The sequence below is a fragment of the Falco cherrug genome, chromosome 10 (genome assembly GCF_023634085.1).
Source record: "Falco cherrug isolate bFalChe1 chromosome 10, bFalChe1.pri, whole genome shotgun sequence".
NCBI lineage: Eukaryota > Metazoa > Chordata > Aves > Falconiformes > Falconidae > Falco > Falco cherrug.
The window spans coordinates 32,598,056-32,622,080 of record NC_073706.1 but is presented as its reverse complement, the minus strand read 5'-3'; the positions used below and the strand labels follow the sequence as shown (position 1 = coordinate 32,622,080).

General features: G+C 38.1%; 1 protein-coding gene across 5 annotated transcripts in view; it reads left to right on the top strand.

Annotated features, from left to right (window-relative positions):
- The window catches only part of ABCC8 (ATP binding cassette subfamily C member 8), an 83,068-nt gene that overhangs the window by 2,801 nt on the left and 56,242 nt on the right, over positions 1–24,025 (top strand). For all 5 annotated transcript variants that reach the window (XR_008734155.1, XM_055722282.1, XM_055722281.1 and 2 more), the window contains exons 3-8: positions 1,422–1,543; positions 7,119–7,285; positions 9,424–9,666; positions 10,535–10,723; positions 15,976–16,140; positions 18,123–18,278. Coding sequence is in view for 4 of the 5 variants with exons in the window: in XM_055722282.1 (XP_055578257.1) it covers positions 1,422–1,543; positions 7,119–7,285; positions 9,424–9,666; positions 10,535–10,723; positions 15,976–16,140; positions 18,123–18,278 (1,042 nt within the window). In the remaining variant the exon portion in view is untranslated. The remainder of the gene's footprint in view (positions 1–1,421; positions 1,544–7,118; positions 7,286–9,423; positions 9,667–10,534; positions 10,724–15,975; positions 16,141–18,122; positions 18,279–24,025) is intronic.

The following is a 24,025-nucleotide window of genomic DNA, read 5'->3' as shown; positions in this document are numbered from 1 at the left end:
TTGAGTGAAAAAGTGCCAGCGATAGAGGCAGCCTGTTGGAGATAAGTTACATTCCATCAACTTCTGTCTGTGAAATAAATTTTAGAAAACCCTCATACTCTTGCAGTGTTCACCTACTGAAGCTTAGGCTATCTGAAGAAATCTCTTCCTATTGGTTGTTTTATCTTGCTGAGGTTTCAGCCCTGGTGTACAAAAAACCCTGGCATTATAAGAATTCAGGGGCTGGAGAAACTTTTCTTATTTTGCTGTATACACATACAACTCATTGTCAACAAGAGGGAGTTAAGTCTTCATGATGCAGGTTGTCAGCATAGTTGCAGTCAGCTCTGCGGAGTTCATCACAGTGTCTGTGTGAGGGAGGGCTTTCCTTTCCTAGTGCAGGTGCAGGAAGTGGTCCTCCTGAGTTCCTACAGACCTGTTAGATATTTGGGATATTCTGCTTTCAGACATGTCCCATCCTGTGATGATCTCCAGCACCCTGACAGCACAGCCCCTTTTGTCTCTCTAGACAACACAAAGGTAGCTTTTGCTGCAGCAAGAACAAATCCAGAGATGCTAATTTATTTTCTGTGAGGTTCAGAGGACAAGGTGTGAGTGTCCCTGAGTGTTTGCATCCTGAAGACTTCCTCTTGGTGCCTCTTCTCCTGGAGTTGTTTGGAGACAGAGGGAATTGTACCTTTTGACAGCACAGGATGCTCCATTACTTTTGTGAAAGAAATAAAAGGGGAGGAGAAGAAGGTGACTAATAAGAGGAATGATGGGGGGGGTGGGGGGGAGGGAACACAATTCTACCTGCCTCTGCACAAACCAACAACATAGCTCAAAATTTTCCGTATACCCAAAGGCTGTAGTTGGCAGGACCCCCTTCACTGGTACTTGAAGCAAAGTGTCAGGAGAGTTTTGCTTTATATAACAAAATTTAAGGCTATATGATTCTGTTGTAGGTTTTGTTTGTTGGCTTGCAGTCACTGAAAACAGAACTCAATTCCTGTGCTGTGGTGCTGTTCCTTTTCCCAAACTGGAAAATCAAAATGAAGCGTTTCTATAGAAAACCTTAAACTGTGCTGTCATTTGGTCTTATTTACATATTTTGATGGACAGCTCCCAAACTAGTTTAGCTTAAATTAACTTTTCTCATTTTGGAGCTGAGCTGCTTATCCTGATTTAAAGAATCTTCCAATTGATCTCAGTATGAAATAGGAGTACACACATTTCATTTTCAGCATGGGAGAAATTTGGAATCCAACTGTGATTTAGGAGTATAAATTCAATTGAAAATCGGTGAGCTTTACACCCGTAAGTCATTCTAGAAAATCCTACATCAGGACTGAGTACAGGATACAATTCATAAATTTAAAGAAAAACATTTAAATAGCTAAAAGGGTTTGATTTTAATAGATGTTCACTTTTTTCTTTTTAAGGGTTTCAGAATCACGACATTTACACCTGTACATGCCAGCTGGGATGGCGTTCTTGGCGGCCATCACATCAGTTGTCTATTACCATAATATCGAAACATCCAATTTCCCGAAGCTGTTAATTGGTATGTCTCAACTTACAAGGCTTGGAAGTGTGACAGTGATGCTGTGTCTCTGATCATTCTGTGACGGGTTGTTTCAGTCTCGGTGCTAGCTTGTATGGATAAAGCTTTATCTATATTCTGGTCTGCTGCTTGCCATTACCAGACTAATTTCTGAGTTTTCCTGGAACAGTTAATTTTAACTTCTAATAGTCCTCTGTGTGGTGTTCTTGGGGATCCAATGGGCCAAAGGCTTCTCTAGGAAAAATAGATTTGTGGGAGAGATAGCTATCCAGTTCTTAACCCTAAAAGCTATCCAAATCCCCCTGCTTGTCAACAATGTTACATTTAAGCGTGATGAAAAATTGAAGCCATCTCCGTGTGTGTGGTCTATTAAAATATGCACAGAGTCAAGGGAAATGAAGGACGTGACTGACTTTCCCTATGACCCTGGATATGTTACTTTGCCTGCTTGTTCTGGCTTCCTATTCCTAAAACTCCCTTTGTAAACCGCTTTAAGCCTTTTGAATGGAAACTGCTATGTATAAGAACTACCTAGAATACTATATATTTTCTGCCAGATTCTAAGTAAACTGTAGCTAACTATAGAAAATCCATTACTGCTGACAGTCATGAAGTTGGTGATGTATTCTCTACTGTTTAAGTAGATTGCAGACTGTGGATGTATACATGTTTATTCATCCTGTCAGCTGTTATTTCTTTGGTGGTCCTGGCTCATCAAATTTTGTTTGAGCTGGTCTTCTGTATTAGTGGATCCTGCTAAGGTTTGTCTTGTGTCATTGTAGCTCTGTGTATCAAAGCTCTGTTCTAGTTTTTGTCAGGTGATAAAAAGTCAGTAACAGCTGTATTTGAGAAAGCTTTTAAATACTGAAGATTATTTTGAACTGTAAGTAAGCATTTTCTGCAGAAGGAGCTTGTAAGTCCTGTTAAAAAAAAAAAAAAGTCATTCCTCTTCAAAAATTTCAGAATTTGATCCAGGCTTCACAGGCTTTAGGTCTTCTTGTTTGAAATTGCTTTTCTTCTTGTTCCCCTCTTTTAAGGAGGATCTTTTTTGTCTTTTATAACCAGGTGGGGTCATTTGGTTTTTGTTTTTATAAGTCAACACAGTCCATTTAACACCTTCTTACAGGACTAGATGTTATGTCTCAGGAAAGCATTGGTAGCCTGTTACAATTACCTGTGGAAAGCAAGCACTGATTTTCTTGGAGGGTTGTGTTTTTTTTGTTATTGCAGATGTATAATGCAGTGTTTAGTAATTTAGTGTTGCTACTGCGTTCCCATTGTTAAGTCATTGAGAAGGGCAGCACCGACTTAGAGCTGGTAGTTGATTATCCTTTTTTGTGTAATCCCTTCTCTGTAGATTTCTCTTTTATGATAATTTTGTTCAGTACTTAGAGCACTGATGCTGGGTAAGCTCTGAACAGTACTTGAATAGTAAACAGTTATACTAGTGAATACTAACAAGTGTTATCGATAATGAAGTTCATAATTACGAATTCTCATTTTGTAAGAATTTCCAAGGAATAGACTCCTTTAGAAAATCTAATCTTAATAGCTAACTCTTCTGCAAAAAGGAATATCAGACTGCCACAGTCTTTTCCGCTTAGTTGGTCTGATTTAAATTTTAGTCTAAAGTCTTCATAAGCTGATGGTCTTTGATTTTTATTTAATTTGTTGACTTTGTTTTTTCTTTTCACTGTTCTGGGTGTTTAAGAGGATGTAAGACAGACATCTCTGGAAGTGTCCATCCTTTATTCTTGACTGCACAAATTTAATGTTACCTAACTGTGAGGATTGTCATCTATCAATGTTGATTGCAGCTATTCTGTATTGACACCTGAGACTAGGCAATGATAACTTTATGGGAATTTGCCCAGTGTGAGACAGTTAAATTATACCTATACTCAGCCATCAACCCACTAGAGTGCAGTGTGGCCATGAAGCAGCTTTCTTTTAGAGCCTTATACAAATGAAGTAGTGAGAACCATGAGGAGAAGCTTAAGTTGGTGATAAACCTTTTACTGAGTGTATAAGGAAGGAAATGGAAAGAGTTCTTTGTTAATAAAATGTTGTAGAGAAGGTCTAATATTACACACACACACAGACAGAGAAAAGTAAATTACCTATGTGACGACTTGTGCTGCTTCTGAGTGTCAGTGAAGTTCCACCTAACTACAGGGTATCATCTGCCTCAGCTGTAGGATCGATTCCTGCGCTTGCAGAGAGTTGGTAGCCGTATAAAGCAAAGGCTAACAGAGCCTTATCCAAGATTTACTAAATCCACTGGGGAAACTCTCATTGGTGCAGTGCAGAAGACCCTTAAAGGTCTGCTCATTAATTCTGAACAGAATAAAATGTTCCAATCCTGTGAAACTTTGAGATGGTTTCTTTTTAAAAAATGTTTTTCCACTCTGTACCTTAAAAACACCGAGCCTGTTTGTAGTTCTTCATAAACGAGCAAGAGGCAGATAACAGACCTGAGGATTAGTATGTTCCCTTGGGATAATGCAAGACAAGGATGCAAAGTTCCCATATTGCTCCTGCCTTGCACCTTTATGCCCAGGCTGTCGGCTATTTTGATGTAGTCATTCTTATTATCTGGTACTAAAAAAAGTTCACAAGGTTTGGAATACTTATTATCTGAAGCTAATGATTGAGTCCAGGGTCCTAGTTGAGTGTCCAGACTATTGAAACACTTTGATGTGGTCTAAATCTGTTTTTCTCTGCATGTTTTTGACCTGTAATTATATTTCAATAAAGATAGCTTTTCCAGTGTAGCTCTGTATACCAGGGGACTCTTGTAATAATGATAATTTTGGTGCTTTTTTGCACGGTGTTGCAAAATGGATGCATAATGGTTGTACAGTTTAGCAGGACATATTTTAGAATAGTTTTCATACTGAATTTGGAAAATCTGCTCGCTTTCTTGACATGCAGAATATGTAATTGAATGGTAGCATCTGATTGCACTATTTTTTAAGGTAGGTTTTTTTCATAGATAAATAAACCTCAGAAATTAAACAGGAGAAAATTATGAAATAACAATAGGACTTTGAGTTTTTAAACTGAAAGGAATATTGGTATGGGAACACATGAATTTTTTTGTTTCAGAAAATTGTCTTTTCTTTAACCCATCTTAATTATAGGACTGCCTTACCATTCCTGACAGTAAGCTAGTTTGTTAATTTAAATTTCTTGGAGATCGGCATTGTAGTTTATTGTTTAAAAAGGAAATTCCTGTTATTGTATAAAAATAAAGCTTATTGTTTGGTACACAAAATACCTCTCAAAACAGACACAAGTTAATAAATCCCATTCAGTTAAGTGCATGATTTTTTTAGATCTTGGGCTTAATCCCATAAAAGTGTAGAACAGTTTTGAGTTTCACATCACTTGATTTTCAGCAGTCTGGTGCCAGGTGAGAATTTACACCCTGGTGTTGTAGGTTGAGGTAGCTTACATGGCCCAAGAAAAAGCAAGGTCCTTTAGGCTGTAGGCATGTAGAATATATCTAAAGCAATCAAGTAGATTAAAGCATGCCTCTGTGGTCCGATCACTAGGTGGTTCAGGCCAGTGGAAGTTCTTGGTGATCATTTCTAGAAACTCCCAGCCAATATCCACTCACCAGACAGATGATAAAAACACAGATTAAAAGAAAGAGCCATAACTGTATTTTCCCAGAAGCCTTATCTTGAGGGGCCTGAGAACGTCTGCCTGATTTAGATTATATATGCTTGTATTCAAAAGAAAGAAGATAAATATGTTCAAATGTTTCTAGTAGGTATGGTAGCAGGAGGTCAGTTAAATGTTGTGCTTTGCACTTTCTAATACTTCTTAGATAAAAGATAAATCAGTGTCCTAATAAAATACTAGTAATAAAAAAGGTCATATAGACCTTTATTTACATCCTAAATAGGAGAATGGCTTTGCTGGTTACTATTTCTAATTCCAGGAGCTCTACATAGCTACCAGTTGGGTTGGTGGTTTTTTTAGGTGTGCCCTGCTGGTGCAGATTTTCGGTGTGCAATTAAGTCCTCTTTAGCCTGAGAAGGATGTGTTCTCAGCCTGTTATAAGAATGAGACAAAACACAAGGATTAAAAGATAAAAGTGGTTAGGAGTAGAACCATGTGGAATGTTTTCTTGGATGAAGTGGGATTTTAGTCAGACACATGGCAAATAGGAGGGAATAGTGCCTCAAAGGTAGGAAGCAGTCCGAAGCAGGGTGAGGAGATTAGATTTGATGCGGTTTAAATTGGGAAGATGGTAGAAGGCCTCCCATAAGAAGGGATTCTGTAAGTATGTCTCTTAAATCCTCTCTGCAGCTGCATCAGCCGCTAAAATACAGTGCTGAAACACCTGACCTCTTAGTGCTTTCTTCTTACAAACTGGCCTATTAATTTTAGAGGAAGATTGGCAAATGTCCTAATGCCCAGTACTCCTGGACTGTTCCATTTACTGCCCTCATTTAAATGAGAATTTGGAAATTGATTTCCATAGAAGCAGGATTGGCAGCTCCAGATCCCACGCAGACTCTCCATGTTGAATCGCGTTTTGCTTGGAAAGGGTGGCCCCACAGTACATCCCCACATGGCTTTCTGGGGTGCCTCTGGGTAGCTGGAACACCACAAATTCTTTGGAATTTTTGCAAGTTCCTGATGATTAATCTGTGTTTGTGAGATTTACTGTTGCTACTGTCTTGGTTGAAGACTTGCTCTGGTGTTGCAGCAAGGTGCTCAGAAGGCATATCCACGTTTTTCTTGGCAGCTAAAGCACATTCCAGCTGTTGCACCATGGTAGATCCAGCAGCAATGGAAGATTAATGTAAAAGACCGTAACCCTAGGAGGTATTTCCTTAAGAATGGGGAACAGGAGCTGGTTTATGGTGTGGTGAATAGCATGGAGAGTGTTTCCAAATCATCAGATCTTACTGCAGGGATTATTTACCTATAACTGACACTAGCATGAGCACTTTTAGACAAGTTCAGTAGAACTCTAAAAAGCTCAAGTTGTATAGTTGTATTCTCCGAGCGGCAGAACATCCTTCCTTGATGTGCCTGTGTATCTGCGATATAAATTACATATATGGAATTTGCACTGAAAAATAAAGCTGTAGCAGTTTGGAGGGAATATTTTAATACCTGTTTCTGTGTAATCCCAGAGATCTGCAGGGGGAACAAGATCAGTTTCCTTCAAGCCAGACTCACAGCAGTCTTGTAGCATTAACCAAATTTGAAAAGCATCATTCACAGCCACCTTCATTTGTGGAGCAGCGCCTTCCCTTGAACTTACCATGCGGATGCATGTTTACAACAGATGGAAGCTTCCTTCAGTAGACTTCATCTTGTGAAACTTTCCCAATATCACTAAATCTAATAGGAAAGGAATTTGGAACTAGCATTATCTTAATATTTTTATGTTTGTGAAATTGAATTAGGCTTCTGTTCTGACATGAGAAAGGCCAATCTAGTTTTATGTATTCTTGCTGCATTCCTTCTGAATGAATATTTAATACTGCTATTGCATATTTTTGCAACTGTGGAACTGATTTACCTTTTTTTCCCCCCCCTCTCCCTACAGCATTGCTCTTCTACTGGACTTTAGCTTTCATAACTAAAACCATCAAATTTGTCAAGTTCTGTGATAATGGGGTTGGATTTTCTCAGCTTCGATTTTGCCTCACAGGACTCCTGGTTATTCTATATGGAATGCTACTAGCTGTAGAAATCAATGTCATCAGGGTGAGGGTAAGTTAGTATCATAGAAGTCTCCTGTGTTTTTTGTTGTTTGTTTTTTTATTCCCCCTTCTACATACGTAGTATCACATGCATTTCAAAGGAGAAATAGAAAAAAGTTAGAAATAGAAACATATTTGAGCCAGATGAATCCATAATTTCAAAAAATTCCAGACTCCATTGTAGTTAAGGTTTAATCTTATCAAGTTTGTTTTTAAAATGTCTGTTATGATTTACAGTTTCAGTCATCAGAAACAAATATTTCTGAAGCAATGAAAGTCTGGGTGAAAGGAATAGTCTGCTCTGTCAGAGAATGGCTTAGACACACAAATAATAGCTCTCATTTTCCACAAGGCAATCACAAGAAGTGATTTATTGGGGCAATTGGGGTTGCTGTCTAGCCTCCTAATTGTTTGTGTGTGTTTTTTCCGGTGTGGTGTCTGCATTCATAATCCGAACTAAGAGATTGCTTTGGAGACTGTTGGATAGATAAATGCCAAGGTTTTTCCCTTCACCTGTCCCTCACTTAACTGTGTGGAGAAATTAAACTTAAGTCTCAGGGTGGAAAGGAACCTTTTCCATGTAAATTCTTTTGCTCTTTTCCTCACATTAGTATATGAACTCTTTCACATTGCTGAATGCATTATTGGAGTTTCCTCTATCACTTATTTGATCTTTTGTGATTTTCCTGGGGGATTTTGTGTGTCTGTATGTTTATTTGACAACTTAGGACAAAAATATGTCTAAAAGCAGCCTTTTCAGTAATATTTTTGAAAGAGGAATAAAAAATTCAATGCTGACGTTGAGTATTTGTCATGAATGAAAAACAGTGGATTGGCTTGTGCGAAAAGAGAAATTCAAATGTGACATTGGAGAGATTTTGCTCATAAACCTCCTCATAATAGAACTGCATAATTAAATGAGATCTAATCACTGTGGAGTTACAGGTCACAAAGAGGAATAAAAAAAATGGTCACTGGCTGTTATAATATTTTTTCATGTCGTATTTGTTTGGTTTAATTATTAAAGGATGTCATTGATGCATAGAATTCAGTATGGATTTTTTTACTGCTGATTGTGTCTGTGGCAGAGTTTAGAGTGCCAGGCTTGTTGCTGCAGCTGCTGAAGGAAGGGATTTGGATGCATGGAGAGTTGGCCACTGCTGAGGAGGAGGAGGGGTGGGGAGAAAAATAAAGAGGTGAAGTCTCTATGCTAGCAGAAACAGCAGACATGGGCCTCACTTTCTTTTCTCCTGCCTTCCCCATCATCCTTTAGACAGAAGATTTGACTTTCAGACCCAGCTTTACCTTCTCCTTTCCTTTCATTGTTCCCCGTGTTCCTCGAGATGGCCATCCCCAACCCCATCACCATTTTTTCTACAATCTGTGAATTATTTCTCCAACTATGGTTAGAGAAAAGGTAGCAGAGACGCATGTCCAGAAATCCTACTAAAATTAATAGGATTTAGATACAGCCATGAGCAGACATTGAATGAAATATGTGATTGAGTACTTTTCAGAAAGGAAAGGTATGGTTTTAAGAGGCTTTGTTTTTCATTCCCAAGAATGTGTGATGTCTGAAAAAGTTTATGTCTTGACAACAGGAAGACATCAGCAGTCTGCCCTCGCTCTTTTGGCATTTAAGCCAATGAAAACATTTGTTAGTGCCATACACACTCTTTAGTTCATTGGTTTCCCAGATCCATCCAGGACAGCACAGGTAGCTTGTTCTGAGCTAAGTGTGAAGCAGTGTGCTGTGGAAGATGAGTCACTGTGACAGCCTCAGGACTGTACCTAAGCTAGGATGTCCTGTGTTGCACTGTCTGAAACTCAGAACAAGAGGCTGGGGCTGCATTATTTGAAATGTATGGTATTTTTTTTTTAACAAGTATGCAGATTTGTACCCTATAAACAAAGTAACAGTGACTGTTTAGGATGATTTATTTCTAGATTGAATGCTTCTGATTTTCCTCAGTACCTGAGGAAACTGGATTGCTATGTTGGTTGGATTTGAATGCCTAAGTTCCTCAAGTACTGTTAAGAAACCAAAACAGGTTGATTGTCTGCAGTGTCCTTTATCTCTTAGCTATTCTTTGTGGTCTTGTATTTTCTGTGTTAGTGTTACCTTTTGGGTATTTTTCTGAATTTCAGAGGTATGTTTTCTTCAAAACTCCTAAAGAAGTTAAGCCTCCCGAGGATCTCCAGGACCTTGGTGTTCGATTCTTACAGCCATTTGTGAATCTGTTATCCAAAGGAACGTACTGGTGGATGAATACATTCATCAAGACTGCCCATAAAAAACCAATAGACTTGAAAACCATAGGCAAGCTTCCCATTGCTATGAGAGCTCTGACCAATTACATTCGCCTTAATGAGGCCTTTGAAGCACAGAAGGTATGCAAAGCGTGGAATTATGTCTGCTTACTCAGTGCTTGTGCTTTCCGTTACTTTTTATGCTATAAGCATGATATACAATTATATAAACAGACATTATGCAAATGAAGTATCCATTAGCGTACCTTTACATATATGAAGAGATCAAATACTCAGTGGTACCTCGTACAAATAATGAAATTACTCTACCCAAACATTCATGTCAAACACATTACTGGTTTAACACGTGTAAAATCCATATGGCTTTTATTTTGATGTGCAAAGTAATTACAAACTGTATTCACTGAACACCATTATTGTTCTTCCTAATAAGACCCTGCAATCATTCAGTTACGGAGTCAATTTTAATGAGGCCTCACAGGACTATTTTTTTCCATGTTATTTCAGTTACAGTTCATCTGTAGGAGATTCATCAGCTCAAATTCTGTTTGACTGCGTGGTGGGAGCTGTGTTTTTTCAGGATTTTAAGACAAGTCTTTTGCATCCTTCTAAAAAGCATGTACGTTTCCAGTCTCTATGTTCACAGGAAAACAAAACCTGTCAGTTCCCTCCCTCTTTTTTTTCTTTCTCCCCCAGCAAGCCACAAACACCAACCACACTTATTTGATCCTTATTAAAGGCTGGAAAGAAATCATGGTTGTTTTGTGAAGCAGAGGAGAGTAGAAATTACTTTTTTGTTCTGACTTTATAAAAATAAGTGAAACAATGGTTGTCATTCCTGTGCTTGTTTAGCGCAAAGTTTGCACAACTGGTTGTCAATGAATTAAAGCAGGGATAAAAATACCAATCATTTATCATATCTGAGGTTGATGTATGACATAATCCTTACTGATATTTTTATTATTATTATTATTATTATTCTGAACAGAACAGAAGGTCGTCATCTCCACAAGGATCCAGATCAATTTGGCGTGCTCTCTGCTGTGCTTTTGGAAGACCCTTACTTCTCAGTAGCACGTTCCGTATTCTGGCTGACTTGCTTGGATTTGCTGGTCCGCTCTGCATCTCTGGGATTGTTCACAATGTTGGAAAAGGAAATAACACCATCCGCCCACAGGTACTGTCAAAATGTCATAAAAATAGAAGAGTCAAAAAAGTAATGCTATGACTACGTATTATTTGGCCTCAGTAAAGGAAGCAACTCGGTGATGTATTTGTGAGTGCTAGAAATGACAGTATGTATGTATTGCCTGTTATCCACTTCTATACCTTGATGGGGAACAGAATATGTTACCCACGCATCTAGTCAGGCTTGCATTCTGGAAAATAACTTCATTCAAGATAATGAAGTGGATCCAGAATCCCACTAGTGTCATAAGGGTTTTACGTACAGTCTTGAGTAGAGATTGAATCAAGCACATTACTGAGTGCTTTTTGGAAAGGAGAAAGTGTGTTTTTAAAAGGCTTGGCTTTTCATTTCCAAAAACAAGCACTGTCTAAGAGGATTAAAGCAGATCTTTGTCATCACAGTAAAATGCCAAGTAATTTAACTGTGACAAAGAATTCCCACTAGTGTCTTTGGGGAGGTTTGTTTTGAAAGATCAACTGAAGCATTTTTAAAGGATGCTACTTAAATGAATATTTCCTAACAAGAAACATACATGCTTCCTAATTAACTTTAAAAAAATAATAATAAAAAAAAAAAAAAAAACAGAAAGCAGATGACTGGGGAACCATCTTCTCAATTGTAAGGTGTGGTCACTCAGGATGAATTTCTATGAGAAAGACCAATTTATTTCTGCAGCTTATAGACCCATTCACTCAAGTACACTTTGGATTAGGTCCACTGTAAATACTGAAATACATCGGATGCATTGCAGAAAATTTGACAAAGGACCAGGCTAAAATTAGTTGTTTATCCATTTTACAGTCCTTATCCTAATATTTGGAAACTTTAATATAGCAAGTAGATTCAATGGAAACCAGTTAAAGCAGGAAATGAAAAAATTAAGGCTATAGGGCTATGTTGCAGCAAAGTACTGTGGAAGCTTTTGAGCTCTGCTTCTTGATAATTTGGAGTGGCGTTTCAGCAGAAATTATACTGAATCACAATTTATGGATTATCCTATTTAATTTTCCTATTAAGCTGTCAGCTAGTGCTTCTCTGTGAAGAAAGCTCAGTTCTGGTCCGGATAGGCCATTCAACAGAGCCTCATCCAGCCTTGCCAGCCTCACTGTGTCTAGCTAAGTGGTAGCCTTGTCGTTGTTGTCATTTATGCCATTTGGGATCACCTATCAGCAAAATTCATTGGCGGTGATATGAGTGACTGGTAAGGGTGTATTTTACCTTCGCTAAAAGCTCTTCAAGAGGCTTGTCCTTCTGTTTCGACCTGGTTTGTACACACTGGTTTTCTGTTAAGAGGCTAATTACATTTGCAAGTTGCTTTTCCTGGATTAGATTAAGTATCTTTCTAAAATGTGTTCAAATCATCTGTAAACAGATGGAGGTGTTGAGGAGAACTCCCACGTGTATGCACACACCTAGCCAACTGGGTCTACTTTGGAAAAAATATACCAGCTCTACTGCTAGGAACATTATATTTTTACTTGTAATGACTCATAAAAAGGAGAACCATGCCTTATTGTTTGTTCCTGAGAGGTGTGAGAAAGAAGCCTCTAAAACACTGAAGGCAAAGATGAGTTGGGGGAAAACATTGTTTGTGTCTGATGTGCTGCTGAGTTTGAAAACACTGGAAGGAATTGCCATACAGTGGGACAGAAACAACACGCAAAGCAAGCTGTGAGGACAGCAGTGTCTTTTACCCGTTCATTAAAGTGACATTTCTTCACTTTAAATAGGTTAGCTTGAGATGTTGTGGTGAATTAACTGTATCTTTCAAACTGCAATTCTGTTTGTGAAATTGAAGGCCAAGAGATAAATCCCAAGATACAGTATTTGCTCTGTTCTTCAGGCTCTTTGTGACAGATACAAACTACCAGGGAGCTGGAACTCTGAGGTCACGTGGGTGTCAGGCAGTATTAGCTGCTTTAGTTAGTGCTGCGGTTAGTCAGAGAACAACAGTGTCTTAAATTCTGTCACGCTCTTCATGTTTATTTATAACTCTAGTATCAATATTTATGACCACCCCGGAACATTCTTTTGACATGAATTTCTCTGAGTGTTAATCATTTCACATCGAGGAAGAGACTGACAGAATGATAACCTTTATATTTTTGCTGGTAGCATCTTCCACATTGCAATGTTAGGATTAGCAGTTCCAGTATTAGGAATATCTGCTGACATAACACATTCAAATGGTACACCAAACCTAGAGACTCATTATTTTAAAAGCTCTAGAAGTCATAGGTCCCAGTGTAGCAAAAGGCCCAGTACTGACATTTAAGACTGTGTGAGTCTCGGGTCTTTAAGAATTTAAATAGTGGCCTTTTGCTCAGCCTTTTACTGGTTAGAGCCTACTGACACTTAAAAGTGGTATTATCCTGAGGTCGTCAGGGAGGTGGAACACTGAATGTCCCCAAAACCATTTCTGAAAATAAAATATCTAATTATTTCCATCAACTTATCAAGGTTATTTGCTTTATAGGGGAAAGGTTCAGCAGACACCTAATTATTTCCTTAAGTTTCTTGCAGGCTGACAAGTGTACTTAGATAACTATTGTAGTTAAAACACATAGATGCTCAGTAACTCTGTAAACCATAATGGCCTAATAATGCATCTGAGACTTGGCAAACGTCTTGGTGCTTTCACCACGTATGTGTGTGATGTTTATGTATGTATTTTATATTTTCAAGTCCTCCTTGCAAGTGAGTACCTTAAGAAAAACAAGAATATTCATCTTATTTTTCCTTCTTGTTTATCTATTATATAATGTTTTGATGTGAATCAACACTGCACCAAAATCTCATTGCTAGAAGAGCATGATTTGTGTAAAAAAAAAAAAAAAAAAAAAAAAAGTGTAAAAAATTATATTCTTTTACATACAGTAAGAAGTGGTATTAGGTGCAGTGATTAGCAGTACTAGCCAGATGTATATGTAGGACAGCATTGAAATTGTTCTGTTTCTATTACTGCCTTTGATATAATAAAGCACAATCTGTAACCTTCATGGTTCGTGATTGTGATAATGCTCTAGCTTTTCTCTTTGCTGTCATGTTAGTATCTTTGACGATCGTGATCTCCCAGTGTTAGACCCATATGTTGTTCTAGCTTTGCCTTCATAAGAAGTTTTTTGTAGTTTTTCGTGTTAGAAATGTATCACTTTTTCCTGGATGACACTGTATTGAAATAAAAAGAAATCCCAGTGAAGAACTGCTAAAATAATAGCTGACTTGAGAAAGGGTAACATAAAGGGGAGATTCTCACTGTTGCAAGTTTAGAAGATGTCTGAAGTGAGAAGTGAAAACATCACAAATGTAAATGATCCTGGATTTCCCTGAATGTGCTTTTTGTTTTCTTTGTTGTCTTTTTTTTTTTTTTTTCCCCTGCAAAACACCAAGTTTTGCAGTTACAGTGCTTCGAATTTTGCTTTGTATTGGAGTGTATATACACTGCATGGGAAACAACAGGTGACTCGTAAACACTGGGGCAGTTCTTCCACCTCACATGTGCCTAATACTTTATGCTTATTAGCATAAATTTTAGAGTCTGAAAGATCAATTGGATGCATCTAACTGGCCATGGACTTGACCATTTTGTGACTTTTTTTTCTTTTCCTCTGTCAAGGCCTTACAGGTGGCATGGGAGAAGACTTGATTGTACTTCTAATTTTCCACACCTGTGGTACATTTTCTAAAGCTTCTAGGCTAAGTGTAGAGCCTTGCATTTTCCTTCTTATTCTTCAGAGTTACAGCAAGAATAAATTTACAGTCTTGCAAGGGTGAAAGGCAGGTTGACTTGATTTGAAAAGCTGAACATTTAAAGACTAAATAATCTGAAAGAGAGACTTGTGGTATATAATGCTGGTTTAACCAATTTGAATAACTATGGAAGGTATATAATGCTGGTTTAACTGATTTGAATAACTATGGAATAAGTAATACTTTAGGGCTGAAAATCTCTTCAAGGTACAAGTAACTAAAACTGTAGCTAAATGTCTCTATCTGAACATGTTTGCTGACATGTATGTAACTGTTCAGAGTTTTGTACTTGATACAGGCTTAAAGAAACAAGTATGCCCAGTGCTTGCTTGCGTTCTATTGATTTGACTTTGAAGACTCCATATGCTTGAAAATATATTCAGAGGGCTTCTCTGAGGGTTAATTCTATTTAGTTCAGTGGCCCCATGGACTGCAGAAATGTTTATGTACATCGAATCTGGTTGTAGTTGAAGTACCTAGCTGAATTGGAAAATGTTATTGTCTGACAATCTGCCTTTGAGAGCAAGAAGTAAGTTGTTGAATCATATAGGTTTTATTCTCTGTTTTCAAAGAATGAAACTCAGCACTTGTGTCACAGGTGGAAATTTTCGATGTTCTTTTAAGTTCTTGCACTGTATACTTACATGAAAGTAGTATATGGAAATAAGGAATGTTTGCATGAGCAAAGTTTTACAGGAATGGAATCATAATGACTTGGTTTTCTTTGTGTCCAGCCTTGGTCTGAATTCCAGTAGCTTGTAAGAAATGCCAGATAAGTGGGAAAAGGGAGTAAACCTATGCAATGCATGCAAGTCCATCTGTGTTGCACAGCAGACAAAAGTCCTTCTACAGCTTCTTAGTTTGGCCAGTGTTTGAAGAATAGTCAAAGACCATAAATAAAAATGCTGAACAAGCTGCTGCAAACCAAAATGTGTTTAGTGCTTAGTTCCAGGAGTTGGAAGAATGTGCTTAGTTCCAGGAGTTGGAAGAATGTGCTTAGTTCCAGGAGTTGGAAGAATGTGCTTAGTTCCAGGAGTTGGAAGAATGTGCTTAGTTCCAGGAGTTGGAAGAATGTGCTTAGTTCCAGGAGTTGGAAGAATGTGGGTTTTTGGCAAGTTGTGAAGGTCATATTAGTGTTCAGTAACCTGAGGTGCTTAAAATAAGGAGACTTATTTCTCCAAAAGGGTGTTAACTAGTCCTTTCTGACAATGGGCAGTGTGCATCTTTAGCAAATGACCATGTGGAATTACTCAAAGCTTCCTAGAGTTTTGGAAGGATATCAGAAATCCTCTAAAAGTTACTCTGCATTTAAATAAAACTGAGTTGGCACATTATGACTGTTTCCTTGAAAAGATAAACTGTGAGGTTTCAAATAAAGTTGGGAGCACCTTCAAAGTAAAAAACTGTGGTTATATCTGCTTATTAATTATGCAAAACTGGTAATTAAATAACCATTACACCTGATTTCTAATTTTCTTTTTTTTTTATAGACTAAAATTATTGGTGTTTTCTTTATTTCATCTCAAGAGTTCCTGTCCAATGCTTATGTTTTGGCTGTACTGTTGTTTTTTGCCCTTCTATTGCAAAGGACGTTTCTCCAAGCATCGTACTATGTTGCTATTGAAACAGGAATCAACTTGAGAGGCGCAATACAGGTAGTCAATATATTATTAATCAACTTTCATACAATCATACATGTATTTGTAAACACAAGTTATAATTGTAGTCGTTAAAATCTGAAACACTTCACTCCTGAAGTATTGAATGTAACTGTTGCCATTAAAGACTGTTAACCTAGACCTGCATTCTCTTTCCTCTGCATCTTATTTGATTATTTTATCTAAACGTTTGTTTGTAATATCTAATTCTGTGTTTCTTACCTTTGAGTATAAATTTGCTGGCAGTAAAACTGAATGTGTCTTTTGAAAAAAGTTAAATCGTGAACTGTACCTCACTCATCTCCAAGGGATGTTTTTGTAACATCCCATGCAGATAATACAGCTTTAAAATGTCTTGTAAATATACTTTGGACAAAAACATAGGTTGTATTCTCAATGCATGGAGTAGTGTCTTATTCCACAGGTCATGCCACAAAATCTACCCGTTATTGCAGAGTCTTTAATGACTGAACATAAGTAAGATTGATAAAATGGAGTCCATAATCATTGTTTAACTGTGAACAGCAGATCAAAGTTTTATGTAGTGTACAAAGATCTGTGCCTGGAAATGAGAGAATTAGGTGTAAGATTACAAGGGGGTATTGCCAAGGGCACTGGCTGAAACGTACCCTCTGACAGCTTGAAAGCCAGCCTTATAAGTTAACGCTATTTATCCGCTGAACTACATAGATCCTGTGAGAGTCTGTGTGATAGATGGATGCTTTCAATAGCAGTGTAATTGTTTAATTCTCTTTTGATCTTACACTTGGAAGCACTTCTCGGCTGCCAGACTTCTGGATTCCATCTGTTGGTTTTCCCTCACTAGAAGGAAGTAGAAAATTCCTAAAGAAATAAAAATTTGACCCAAAACATATGTGAAAAAAATTGCATGTCTTGTACCAAGCAGAAGAGCTGCGACTAACTCAGAAGTGTATGGACCACAGCAAGGGTAAAAGGGGAATTGTTGGAAAATAGTGCTATATTCATTTAGTTTAAGAAAAGCTTTGTTTTCTGCACTGGATATTACACATAGGTCCAGATAATGCCAGCAGTCAGACCATTCAAATCGGAAAATTTCTAGCTATCACTCCAAGCAGCAGAATTAGTGTTAATGGTAGTCTCTGTGCCAGTATCTTCATAAATTTTTTTTCTTAAATTTTTCAATTTTCTTTACATCTTTTATCTCTTTTCCTCTCGTGTGTAAACCCGTGCCTGTTCCATGTGCCCTATGTGACTTTATGTTTCATGATGGACAGTTGGCATTTGATGTGAAGGCACTTACAGAATCAAGGTGCCTCTTGTCAGCTAAGTCTCATAACTGCAAAGCATCACTGTGTAACCTTTTACCAAACCAGCTAGTAAAATTAAACTTCCATTGATGCATAAAAGCTATTTTTTTACATGGTGCCTGATTCTGCACAGAGGCAACTACTTAATTCAGTACAGAATCGAACCTTTTACATTAGTTGTCTGTGAATTAAACTTTGTAATGGGACTGGGTGGTCTAGCCAAAATGTAGCAATATTCTCAGCCAGGAACATGGGTCTGAGGTCGGATGGGACCTGCATCAATTGCCAGAGAAAAATAACAGGGAATATAATGTACTGAATGTAATGAATATATTTTTTATTTTTACTCGTTACAGCCAGGGCACTCTGCGGAGAAGCTGGAGGTATAAATCATAGTTGCTAATGTGGTTCTTGGCCAGTAAAGGTTTTATTCTCTTACCGATCCACAGGGATGCAAAAGGGGAGTACTTAGATAATCATTATGGGCCTAATTGCACTGTGCTTTTCGTAGATCAATGGTAAAGACAGTAGCTTAAAATTTTTCATCATAAAGGCCAAACTTTAAGCTCTTCGTTCAAGTTACTGGGAATGTTGGTTTCCCTCAAGCATGCTGGACTAACCTGTGCTTTAGATGAAGCTAGAACTCTTATTTTATTTCTGTATACTAACAGCTTTTGATCTCTCTTCCAGACAAAAATATACAATAAAATTATGCAGCTTTCAACTTCTAACATGTCTATGGGGGAGATGACAGCAGGCCAAATCTGTAATCTGGTTGCCATAGACACCAATCAGCTGATGTGGTTCTTTTTCCTCTGCCCTAACCTTTGGGCTATGCCAGTACAGGTAAGGAGATTGAATGTGCTTTTGTTATTAACGTGTGCCAGTCTGTAGTGAGGTATTACTTAAGAATTTTATGGAAGCAGAGATAGTAAAGTTACAGAATAACTTGAAATGAGATGTCAAGCTATCTATTACGTACAATGTTTCTAGATGTTGATTTCACATCTGTGACAGGACTCTAGGTCTTTAGGATTGTATTAGAATCTTGACTGCTGCCAAACATGCTTTGCATTTGTAATAAGAATTTATAGGGTGCAGCAGGTTGTGTTATTCCAGTGCATTCATTTGTTACATCAGGGGAGTTAACTGAAATGTATTGCGATCATTTGTCTTGTGAACCCCAGCAGAAGCAAGCAAAGTAGCAGTTTATTCAAATATATGATCACTTAGTGATCAAATATATGATCCTTTGGTCATCCCTTAAAACTACTGCGGCCTCATGGATGGCAAATTCTAGCATACAAAATTCCACAGGTTCATTTGTTACATGATATGATTCTGCTACTTTATCCTCTCTGATGTATTTGGTCTCCTGTCTCTAAATGCCACTCTCATCCCTTCAGTCTCCTTTCCCACATGCATGACACGGAGCAGATCACTGTTCTGAGTCACACTCAATTGCCTGGTGACTCCATATTCCATGTCTTGTGTAATGCCCAAGGACATACAGCTGTATCTTACCAGAACTCTTAAGATGAGGAAAGCAGAGTCCCATTTCAGAGCATGCTTTCAGGACTGACTTAAATTAATCTTAACCCTTACTTCCCTTACTGAAACAGGAGTTCATGTGCAAAGTCCGACATGGAAGCACAGAATTTGTACCTCCTTCATTGTTCCTGCTCAATACAATGTGCATTGTGTCACATGAGCTGGCAGAGCTACTGAAAAACTCATCTGACCAAAACTAGTCTTTTTTCAGTGTGGTGGTACTCCTCTGAGTGTGTGAAGTGGTGATCAGACTTCATGGCCATGTGATTAAATTTGTCAGTAAGAGGGTAGAGCAGACACAGTAGGAGGTCAGAGCAATCTCGGTACAACCTTGGATCGTTTTTTCAGGTTCACACTTACTGAAACAGTGGAAAAGTGCAAAATACTTAGTTAGGAAGAGCCTGTACTTAAAACCATAGAAACCTCCTGCACTTCCATGTAGGAATTTCCTGAGAAAAGTGACAGTAAAGCACATAGCTTCATCTGGTGTTAATACACTACCCCACAATTCTTTCTGCTTTCTTCCAGCTACTCTGTTTATTTTTGCTGAGGGTGCTTCAGTGCTAAAAGTCAATAGAAACAAAAGAGGCAGTGCAGTTCTGAGTTCACTCAGAATTTCAGAAAAGTGTCATTACTTTCAAAATCGTCATGAAAACTCCATTGTGTTCATGTCACAAAGGTGGGCTGGCTGCAGCACTATGCAGAGGCCCATTTGGCTGATGTGGAAGTCAGAAAGCTGCAAGTTATCTACCTGGCAGTTTTACATTTTGAGTTGTCTGCCCTTGCCCAAAAATGAAATAATTTTTATGAGCCTGTATATGGGACTGCAACTGGCAGGTCATATTTCCAGCGAGTTTCTAACGTGGCTTTAGGAGTGTTGTTTGGGAGTTCCTGTGTCCATCAACATGTGATACTAGTGATTTTCTTCTGTAAGATGAGGAGCACATTGGAATATTACATTGACAAGTTGGGGATGGGGAAGAAAAGCCAGCTGTTCAGGTGATTATATAAATTATATGAATGTCCTTCAAAGAGTAAGATGCTAGACTGCTGGCCATCGAGATCTGGATTCTTTTCTGATAATAATGATATGTAGTAGAATTGAGTGGATCTTACAGTTGTTCCTGTCAAAACCAAGAGGTTTTGGTCAAGCTGCTGCAGATCCGAAGAGCAGGTTCTGCTTTGTGATGGTCTTAAAATAATCTGATTGCATGGTAAACCAGATTAACTTCCAAACCTGGAAAAAATCCCGGGTTTAACTGTTTTCCCTGGATTTGTTATTTTCCTCACTGAGGAAAATACGGGGGAGGGCGGTGCAGGTTCTTCGTTATCAGTGACAGTGAGTTCTTGAATGCATCTGTGTCCTCTTGTGTAGTCTCAGTCTTCGGGGAGTATTTGTTCTCTGGAAAACCATTTGGTGTCCTCTTGAAAAACTCTGGAAGTTTTCACACTTCTGCTATGTGTTTGAAACCTGATATATTACCATATGTCTTCTGGTACCTCTGTGGTAGTGAGGGTCAGATTGCTTCTGAGACTGCAGTAGGATGTGGAGAAAGAAGAAATCTGTCTGAATCTCTGGGAAAACTCTTGCTAACTCCAATGAGAGTTGTGTAAAACATCTAATCAGGATAGTGAGCACATTAAGGTGTAAACAACCAGCAGCTTACTAACTGATGACTTCTTTTAACTGTGCCTTCATGCCTAGGGTTTGCATTTACTCTACATATGTGAGCTGTATATAACTATACCTGTTAAAATATTAAGACTTAGCGTGAATGTAGTCGTATTTGTACAGGTCATAGTGTGACTGCATTCATCTAATATAAATGCACTTGTCTCTTTTTTTTGTGTAGGAGTAACTACATTGGAGTATAGACTAGTTTTCCCGATCTACTCTGGAGACACTTGTATGCCAGTTAAAAACATTTTACTTTATAGAATTAAAAAAGGGTAATGGATACAGCAGTTATCATCAGGAATTTTTCAGGAAGAAATTTGACATTTTTGAGCATCAGGAAGGTTTCCCTGGAATTGGGGGGGAAGAGGTACTGGGAACCTGCATTTTCACCAAAGAGAACGCAGCTATAAGGAAAATAAACTGATGTGAAATATCATATTGCATATGGTTATGGGTTGGCACTTTGTTTAGTAGTAATTTGTTTATCAGGGTATTTTTTGTCCATTTACTAGAAGTACCCTGCAGTAAGTCAGTGGTTGTGTTCTGTTAAAATGATATTGCTGAAAGAGCTATGAGGCATTAAGAGGGATCCACCTCTTTAATGATTACTTTTAGGATCCACTTATCCCCTAGGCTTCATCTCCATTGTAAGTCCGTTAATAAAACAGTCAATATAAGAGGTACCAGTTTCACGTACGCTTTTTGTAAGACCACTGTAAGGCAGCTCAGCATAGAGAGCACTGTAGGGCAACTGAGAACTAAGCCAACGTCATTGCATATTCTGTAACAACACTTTACTCTAATGTGCCAGAAGTCATGGACTCATAAAGATTTCCTGACAAGTGTTCTGAAAATACGGTTATATTTGCATTAAAATTCACCCTGTGGTGCTCCATAGCAGATGAGGACATTCAGTGTCAAAGCCTGCGCCTGTTTTGTGATGGGTGCATGCATTGCAATCAAGGAGTCACATTGGTCAAAAGTTTCTTCAAAACATGTTTCCACAACGTTCACTCAATACCTTGTTTTATGAGGCAGTGAAAGCAATTACTGGATGCTCAAGCGATGGCTATTAAAAAGTTGCACAAGCTTCATTTTTATTTAAAACGGGGTTTAAATTGTTTTGCAGCTCTTAACCAGACAATTAGCATTTCAGCATCTGCTGTGGATTTTGTAATAGCCATTCATAACTAGTTAGGTTTTCTATACAGTCCAGATAATCCGAGCCCCATCTTTGCTCTGGCTGGAGTCAATAGGAGCTTTATCGTTGCCTTAAGTTACTGTTGAAGGCCATTGAAATCCATGAAAAGAGGCCTGGGGATGCCCATCAGTTGAAAGATGCCCCCAGTAGTTTTGGCTCAAACCCTGGGAGCCAAATGAGGCCCTGTAAAGGTTTTTCCCCCGCCTTCATTTTGTGAAGACCCTTGTTTGATTTCATTGTCATTATTTAAAAAATCCTGTATTCTCATATCTCTGATTCATTGGCAGGGATAGTTTACAGTTGTAATGAAAGGACATTTTGTTTCTTTCAAAACTGGCCACAAAGCAGTTTCTGGCTGACAGTATTTGCTATCTTCAATAAATAATCAAGACAAAATAACCAGAGCTATTGGTGAGCTTCTTGCTCATGATATATATCTCTGGCAGGTAAGAGCTTTTGGATTTTGATGAAAGGGAAGCAACGTGTTTCATTACACAGGCTTTTAAAAATATGATCGTTACCTTCTCAGAAATATTAATGAAAGCCTTCCCATCTGCCAGACACTGTCCTCCAGCAGCTCCGGTATTGTCTACGTACTGTTTATTCTTGACGATGTAGTGTGTGGTATGATAAATATAGAATTACTCGCAACATTGCTTACAGATTTCAGCACTTTTCAGATACAAGTATTCATTTTGCTGTGCCACACACAAGTGCATTTTAAAAGTTTGCCCTTATCACAATATAAAGATGAAAATGGGATCATTTTTCGCTTGTTGAAAACATAGAATTTTTATTGCAAAGACTGACCCTTTCAATAGCTGGGGGTTGTGCGCATGTGTGTTTGGAAAAGCAGCTGTGAGCTAGCGATTCCCTTGGGATCCAGTAGCTGGAATAGCTAATAGCTTTCCCTTTGCCTGTGTGAAAAGCTGAGGCTCTGTTTCTAGAACCGGCCAGTCCCATCATGTCCTTGACAATCAACCAGTAGTGGGAGAAAGCAGTAAAGCAGGGAGTCAGTGTCCCACATTGACTTGGTATTTCTGAACATCTCCTAACTGTCCACTGTTCAATGCTTTCCTGTATTTCTGGTGCCTAGATTTTCTGCCCATGAAGAAGCAGTTGGGAATGAGTATCTTGATCTGTGAGGACCAAGACCGTTTCATGTTTTGGAGGGGAGTTCTGCCAAGGCTTTGTGACAGAGGCCTTGTGTGTTTTGTTTGGCTTCGTACGCTCATGAATTTCCTGACCTCAGGTGGAAGTAGATAGTGCACTTAACCGTCACTAAAAGATCTTTAATTTACAATTTAACCTTTGCCCTTACTAGATCTGTGGTGTATATACAATAGGACTTTACCACATGTTTCCTAGGTAAATACTATGACTTATTTTGAGTCACATTTTAGTTCTTCTGCAGAGATGCATAAAATGATTGTTCAGAAAAAAAATTATGTTTTCGCTCTGTGCCTTAAATTCATGAAAACGGGAAGATGGAAATGTGGAAACTAGGGATTCATGGAAACACGCAATTCCCATAAATACGTGTGGGAATCGATGTGTGTGTGACTGCTGAGCCATAAAATGATGGAAGATAATTGTGAGGGTTATGAGAGTATGCGAGTATAGCAAGAATAGTAGATAATGCTTTAAGGAAATCTCCTTTTTTTTTTTTTTTTTTTTTAACTAAGGGAAATTATGTAGGAAATGAACTTTCTGTCACTATGTCTTGAATGATTTATGAGCTTATACTGATAAAAATGTAGTGTCAATGCCCCAGATTGTTCAGGAGCCAGTCATTAGATTAGTGGTAATTAATATTGGTAGCTTGTGTATCTCTTCTGCATTTATTGAGCTGCTTACAATATCCCTTTCCATCCAGACTGTGGCTTTCTCTCTAGATTCTCATTTATCCAAAGACAAACCTTTGGTTTTTAAGCTGTTTCTCTAACCATTTTTTAACAGTCATTGCCAGTCTGGTACTGTGGATCCTTCAAACACTTCCTTGCAAGTTTATGTTAAGAGTTTATTTGAAGTGGAAGATCTTAGTGGTATGAATATGATGATCTTTTTTTTAAAATTTACTGGTCAGGCATAATGTCATGTTAACGTTGGCAAGATCAGTTTTATTTTTAATAAAGTTTCATATTAGTTTCTATAGTAAGCAAA